At 37.8% G+C, this 7917-nt stretch overlaps 1 protein-coding gene across 4 annotated transcripts in view; it reads right to left on the bottom strand.

Annotated features, from left to right (window-relative positions):
• Positions 1-295: 295 nt before the first annotated feature.
• The window catches only part of LOC124883046 (anoctamin-4-like), a 106489-nt gene continuing 98867 nt past the window's right edge, over positions 296-7917 (bottom strand). For 2 of the 4 annotated variants that reach the window (XM_047389895.1, XM_047389896.1), the window contains one exon: positions 6262-7642. In XM_047389895.1, the coding sequence (XP_047245851.1) occupies positions 7423-7642 (220 nt within the window). In that variant the 3' untranslated portion in view covers positions 6262-7422. The other 2 variants (XM_047389897.1, XR_007042072.1) reach the window with 2 other exon arrangements.

Here is a 7917-nt window from a genome sequence, read left to right as displayed (position 1 = left end):
GGAGGTAGGCGGAGGTGCTCCACCAATGATCTTCCTATGTGAAACATGGAGTGAGACAGATCTTAAAAAGTTTCAAGCTGACTCATTTGAAACAGGCTCTGTGTCTGAGCATCCAAATTAAATCAACAAAAAATAAATAACTAAAAATAAGTTATAGCTATAAACCTGATTACTTTTTAGCATTTTGTACAATTACTGTTTTATTTTTTGAAACCGTAATTGAAACAAATTACTCTCTAATAATCTTAACGTCAATTTTAACATTTGGTGAAAATTACAAAACAAGCAAAGGGAATTAAAATAAATAATGTTTATTACTGCAGTTATCAATCTGAGCCTCTCTGTTTACAGCAAAAATCTCATCTATGTAACTTTTAGTCTTATTGCACTACACTACAGCAGAGCGTACAGCCTGACATTCATTCATTTCAATATTTTATTTACAATAAAGAAAAAAGTTAACTCCTAAAACAAGGAGAAATGTAAACAAGGTTCATCATTCTCTATGCTCTACAGAGCAGCTCCAGTTGCCTACAAAGAAATAAAGTTTTTTCTTGCTTGCAATCTACATTCAGGAGTTGAAGCTGAATACTGCTAAAAGTCAGAATAAGAGAAAAACATGTTGCAGAATTTGCTGCTAAAAGTCTCATGAGCTGAGAAGATCTAACAGAGGCTCCATGATTGCTCTGTGCTGAACGCAGTTCTGTAACTGTCGACAGGAGGTGCTGGTCTAACATGGCAGGAGGAAGACATAACGGTCCAGTACATGCAGAACTCTCTCGGTGCTCCTCTTCCACTGTAAAGTCAAAACACCAGATGAGAGCCTGGAAATGCATGTCAGCAGTGAGCATTTCATTGCAATATTGTCATTAGTCTGAAACAAAAATGACTTCATGTAGCAAAGATGTTGTGTTTTCTTGAATTCAGCTGCTTTGGTCATGTTCAATCCCTTTTTGCGGCAACTTACCATGGAAAGACATTAAGGCTGCCTGTATGGTAGTGCCAAGGTCAAATTTAGTCAGAAAAAAAACAATGTATAAAAGCCCTTCCCCTTCCCAGTTATGCACTACATTATGTCAGTCTATCACATTAAATCCACCGAACAGAATCTGAAAAGGTTTAAGAGGTATGGATACTTTTACAAGGCATTGTAGTACCATATAGTGGGCCAATAGGTTAAGTCCTTGAACATGGTTAATGTAAAAATAATAACAAAATAATGCACCTGTAGTAATGGGGTGCTGCCACATGAAGACAGTAATGTGAAGATGAGGAGAAATCTGTCGTATTTAATCGACTGTTAAATCTCTTTTTAGGTCTGTGGGAAACACTAGAACTCATGGTGTTAACTTAGAACTTTAAGACTTGTCCTATGGTGTTGATCCATCTGGGCCTGCCTGATCTGGTAGAAAACCTGGTTAAGGATCTGGTAATACTTAACTCTGTCGAGGTCATAACTGATGAAGACTGAAACTTTAATGCAAAACCCTAACCCTAACCGGCTCTAAACTGCCAAATGTTCTACCTTTTTTTTTTAGGAATGTTACCATGTAGACACAGATTTAATGATTTAAATGTATAAATATATAAAACAAATAAAACAACAACAATTTAATTCTTAAATAGTGTGAGAATGTGGCCTTTGTAGTAATTAGTGATTAATGGATCACAAAATAGCTACAAAACTAATAAAAGCAGTACTATTAGAGCCTTATTAAATGACACTACTGTATAATTAATGAGTAAGTCAGTCTCATATATTTCTCCATTAGTTAAGCTGCCTATTTATCAATCTGACATGAAGTCTTTTCCTTTCCCACCGAACAATCGGTTATTATACGTTTAAAAAGACCAGGATGTTAACTTATTTGTTTTAATCAGCGTTAGGAAAGCCATATGTGAAAAAACAATGGGAGCTATTGATTGAAGCAAAATGTAAATGTAACTAATCTATATTTACAGGTATTTTATGAAGAGAAACATAAGTAACAAATCTGACAAAGACAAACAACAAAAACTGTCTAATTCCACTGATCCGGATAAAAATGGCTTTGGCTTAAAGAATAAAAGAAAGTTCAGGAACTTATCACTTAGTTTGGTTCTAAGAGTTCTAAGAGTAAGAGATCAGATTTTTGTTCCCCATGTGAAATATTTCCCTGTTTAATTCTGGTATGTAGGTATCTCTCAGAGTAATTGGGACCAGAGGGCAGGAAGAAAAGAGGGGTTCAGCTCCATCCCTGTTAACATGTGTCACTCGCTTTCACTGGTCATTAATAAAAACAATCCCACTTGTTCACATTGGGGAGACATCACGGGGTCACATGCTGGCAGTGATCTGCAGAACCTCACCTTCATATCTTAAAGATGGGGAATCTTTGCCCTTTGTTTAGTTTGGTTAAGTTCATTTCAAGCAGCAGTACAAAAGGTCATGCAGTAGGTGACATGGTGCTGTCGGCAAAATTCCATCAGCATATGTACGAGAATTTGTAAGCATGCACTGATTATTTCAGGGATGGAAGAGGGGCATCTTTTGATGGATGTGTCTTTGTGGAGGTGATTGAGTAAACATATGATCTCCTGCCTTTGCTGTATTAAAAACTAAATCATCTGTTGGTGTATTTCCACAGCTGGGTGCTTTAGTTATTTCTACAGATAGAAAGCAGTGGAGTCTGGTGGAATGCAGTAAAAAGTTCAAAAATCACTTATTTGATGATCCTTAAACCTTTACAAATTCAATGGCCATTTTTGGCCTTAAAGGTGCAAGATCAGTACTAATACAATGCAAATAAAATGTTTTTAATTTTGGTCATCTTTGACCTATCCAAAACTCTAACCCCAAAACTGAATTCCCAACCTATATATATATATATATATATATATATATATATATATATATATATATATATATATATATATATATATATATATATATATATATATGGCTAAATTGGACCAGCCTGGTAGCCAGTCTTCATTGATTGCACATTGCACCAGTAAGAGCAGAGTGTGAAGGTTCAATTAGCAGGGTAAGAGCACAGTTTTGCTCAAAATATTGAAATGCACACAACATTATGGGTGTTGGGACCCACAGCAATGGATTTCAGCATTAAACTCCCGTACGGACTTTTCTGGAACTTTCACAATAAATTGCATTAACCTACTTCCGGCACAACTTAGGAATTGGGGGTAACAGCGGACTTCCCATGATGTCACTTCCCGCATAAAACCCCACCCCTCCAACAAGCCGACCTCTTCCAAGCCGGTTTTCATCGGGATAGGAGGGGAACAAAGCGTGCTGATGTCTCTTTGCTGGCAAACAGACATAAACTCTTCAACTGGATCGAAGGAAGCCATACGATCATCGATCATATGCAAAGATAAGTACGAATGAAATACTTTCTGTGTATCTGGTATTTTCATTCATGAACGGGGATATTAAGGTATAAGAGTTGCTTACTTTTTCTCTGAGGCCTGCAGAAGTAAATTGTCCCAGAGAAGTTCCCTACAGAGACGCGGTCTCTACAAGCCGAGCGGAGCGGTCTCCCAGTCTAGAAGGAAGACAGCAGAGACCGCATCACCGTGGTAACGATAACGTGCAGTGTGGTTGGTGGACAGAACGGGCCGTTTTTCATCCACAGCTGGAGGTTAGCGGGAAGCTAACCCTTTATTCACAGAGCACCTTCAACCCCCCAAAGCTAAGGAGGTTAGCTGTAGCTAACCATTGTTCACTGTGGATACCTTCTTCAAACTTCATCGTCGCTTGGACAACATTCCTCACCACAGTTCATGAGGTTAAGTGTTTTGGGCAGAACAATAATAGAAAGATTTAGATTGAAATGATCTACACGTTTTTCATTTTATGAAGTTTGGTTTTGTTTGTGTTGAACTCAGCTATCTTGGTGCTAGCAGAATATCTGCAGCACATGTGTTCAGGTTGTGTTCTTTGTTTGTATGTTTTTAAAGTTAAGACAAAATTTATTTAAAGGGTGATTTTAAACAGAAGGTTGATCATAATGCGCTGTCCACGCTTATGCATTTTAACCCTTTTATTGACCCTGGTATTTTAAAGGTATGTGTTTGATTCTGGTGCTAAAGAATATTTAACAGAAAGGTTGTTAGTTTCAAATAATAGTCCCTAAACACTAAATCTGATAACTAAGTAAACATCATTAAGCCCCATTTCTCCAGAAAGATTTGGCTCTTTTCTAAAATATTCCCTTAATAATATTTCTTTAAATATTATTTCAATAAGTAAAAGCAGCTAATGAGACACCGTTGAGAAATGGTCATCCAGAAGGTTGGTTTTATTCAGCAGATCATTATTTAAAACATTATTTTATTAAAATAATATTTTATCTGATCTTGCATTGTGAAGGGTTGTCTAAAGGTATGCCGATTATTGTCTAAGTTGGTTCCAAGACTAACTTAACTTCATTTCCAGATTCTTCAAGATATTCCTTGGTTCTCAAACATAAACATTGCATGGTAATGTTGCATCACTCTTTTGGTCATAATTATCAATCATCTTTAATCAACTTGTTTATATTGTACATAGTCCATTAGTCTTCATTATTATTTAATTCTCACACCTTTAATCGTCTCACACCTTTCTATTTTGTCCTAATGCCATCGCCTCACTGGGCTGGTATTCACAGGACAATCTTTAACAGACCCAAATATTATTTGATAATATATTAAAATATTAATATACAATTTTAAATAATATTCTCAGATTAATAATCACAACATGGGTGACATACCAGAGTTCAAAAGAGGACAAATTGTTGGTGCACATCTTGCTGGCGCATCTGTGACCATGACAGCAAGTCTTTGTGATGTATCAAGAGCCACGGTATCCATGGTAATGTCAGCATACCACCAAGAAGGACGAACCACATCCAACAGGATTAACTGTGGACGCAAGAGGAAGCTGTCTGAAAGGGATGTTCTGGTGCTAACCCGGATTGTATCCAAAAAACATAAAACCACAGATGCCCAAATCACGGCAGAATTAAATGTGCACCTCAACTCTCCTGTTTCCACCAGAACTGTCCGTCGGGAGCTCCACAGGGTCAATATACACGGCCGGGCTGCTATAGCCAAACCTTTGGTCACTCATGCCAATGCCAAACGTCGGTTTCAATGGTGCAAGGAGCGCAAATCTTGGGCTGTGGACAATGTGAAACATGTATTGTTCTCTGATGAGTCCACCTTTACTGTTTTCCCCACATCCTGGAGAGTTACGGTGTGGAGAAGCCCCAAAGAAGCGTACCACCCAGACTGTTGCATGCCCAGAGTGAAGCATGGGGGTGGATCAGTGAAGGTTTGGGCCGCCATATCATGGCATTCCCTTGGCCCAATACTTGTGCTAGATGGGCGCGTCACTGCCAAGGACTACTGAACTATTCTTGAAGACCATGTGCATCCAATGGTTCAAACATTGTATCCTGAAGGCGGTGCCGTGTATCAGGATGACAATGCACCAATACACACAGCAAGACTAGTGAAAGATTGGTTTGATGAACATGAAAGTGAAGTTGAACATCTCCCATGGCCTGCACAGTCACCAGATCTAAATATTATTGAGCCACTTTGGGGTGTTTTGGAGGAGTGAGTCAGGAAACGTTTTCCTCCACCAGTATCACGTAGTGACCTGGCTACTATCCTGCAAGAAGAATGGCTTAAAATCCCTCTGACCACTGTGCAGGACTTGTATATGTCATTCCCAAGACGAATTGATGCTGTATTGGCCGCAAAAGGAGGTCCTACACTATACTAATAAATTATTGTGGTCTAAAACCAGGTGTTTCACTTTCATTGTCCAACCCCTGTATATATATATATATATATATATATATAGACCCAGCTGTTAAATGAAATAAATAATAAATAAACTTGCTTAAAAAATGAAGAAAAAATATTTAATATATTTAATCTGCTCAGTTTTAAAAATATTCAAAGAAAACCAATTGGTAGCAGATTGGAAAAACACTAATGATCTTATAAAGAGGATAGTTACTTTGTTTTACAATCAATCCAAAGATGTACCAGACGGTAGTATTCAAGGCCATTCCTTATGGTGGGTCCGGTCTTTCTTCTTTTTCTCATCTTTCTCCTTCTGCAGTCTTTCCAGCTCAGCCTCATACATCATCTCCTGGATCAGATATTTTTCCCTGCGCATCCTGTCCCGCAGGTCCTTGGGAAGGTCGGGGATTAAGTACGCAATCAGCGTCTTGATGGCAAAGACCATATGCTGTGAAAACAGACCCCTCCATTAGAATTCTAAGAGCCAGATCTCCATAATGTAAATAAAACCAGATTTTCTGTGATTTTTGGTTTCAAGATTTGTGTCGCTTAACTTGACTGGCAACTCATATATTGAACACATACACTGTAGGCAAAAGGTTTGGAATAAAAAAAAGATAAAAGAAATGATCAGATACTTCACAACATCAACAAAACAACATTATCAGAATACATTTTTACTTTAAATATCTGGTATTCAGGGATTTTCTTTCTTGGACTTTGCTTTCTTCAAGTAACCACCTATGGCTTTGGCAACAGGATGTCATCTAAACCTAAAATGAAGAGTGTGCAAATTTGTGTTTGGTCAATTATTTATTTGCTGTAAAATACATCTTGGCAACAAATTGGATACTAATGGAAAGCCTTTCTATTTTCCCTCAAACGGTGCCACATCTGTTAGGAAATGCATTCATGGGTTGAGCAGTGAGTGGGCTGCACCCATGAAAAACTCCTCTCTAATGCAGAACAGCTTCTTTGGCTATTGACTGTAGTTTGGCATTGTTTACTGGATCAGATAATGTAAATTTGAAGTGACAAGTAGTCTCTGAGTAGCCAAAAGGCTCTCCTGATTTGCCAATTTTCTTACTGGCCAATGCTACATCATTACAGATAATATATAAATGCTGTATTGTACTGAATAATGTTACCTCCCTTAGCTTCGAAAGGTGTTGTGGCCGCAGCTCTTTAGATCATTGGAATATTGGAAATGTTATTTCATTCTTACCATATTTACATTTATTGATGTGAGACATGCTAAAAAAAATAGAAGGAATTGAATTTCAGTTTCAGATGTTCTATGTATATCATGTTGGTTAGACAGATCTGTTTAAGGCACTGTGCTGTTCTCACCTTACATTTTCCAGTGACTCCAATACCTAATGGTGAGGGAAGGGTATTTTGTGAACATGTCTTGGTATATATTTGCTGTAACTCCTTTTAATAAATGACAAATTCCTGTGTTTTGCATATACTCTGGTGTCTGGTGGCCCTCTACAGAGGTAGGGTGAAGGACAGTCTACACAGGTAATCTGGTCTAGGAACAGCAGTTAAATTATCTGGTCAAGGACCAGCTGTTAATTCTTTAATATTACAATATGAAGTGCCTTCACATACAATTCATAGGACCATTCCCAGCAGTGACTGACAATGCGTAAATTTTAGTGATAAGAACATTTTAAAGTGTACGTTTTCCTGCTTACAAACTACAAAACTACAACACAAAAAACAGACCTCAAAAACAATAATAAACGCCAGCCGGGCTGCTAGGACGTGCCAAAACTGCAGAGTATAGGTGTACGGCTCAGTTGAGTCTGGAGGCTCCCTGTAATCCCGATACCTATTGTGTGGGGAAAAAAAACACCGAGGTCACAAAAACGCACTTAAAACATGAGAAGAGGAAATTCCTTGTAAAAGGTTTAATCAAACTTGTGTTTGCATCATCTTCAAGCGCTATTTTTTTGTCCCATTTCTCCTATCTGAAAGGATTATTGTCACATTTTATGGAGGACCAAAGTGGAAACAGGACATCGGCATGGTGGATACATAAATATTAATGAATAATTATGAACTTACAGACTCAAAGGAAACACAGAAACCAGACAGCAAAGGAGC

Source organism: Girardinichthys multiradiatus, chromosome 17, assembly GCF_021462225.1.
Source record: "Girardinichthys multiradiatus isolate DD_20200921_A chromosome 17, DD_fGirMul_XY1, whole genome shotgun sequence".
Taxonomy (NCBI): Eukaryota; Metazoa; Chordata; class Actinopteri; order Cyprinodontiformes; family Goodeidae; genus Girardinichthys; species Girardinichthys multiradiatus.
Note: the sequence above shows the minus strand (reverse complement) of the source record. Positions and strands in the feature narration are given on the sequence as shown.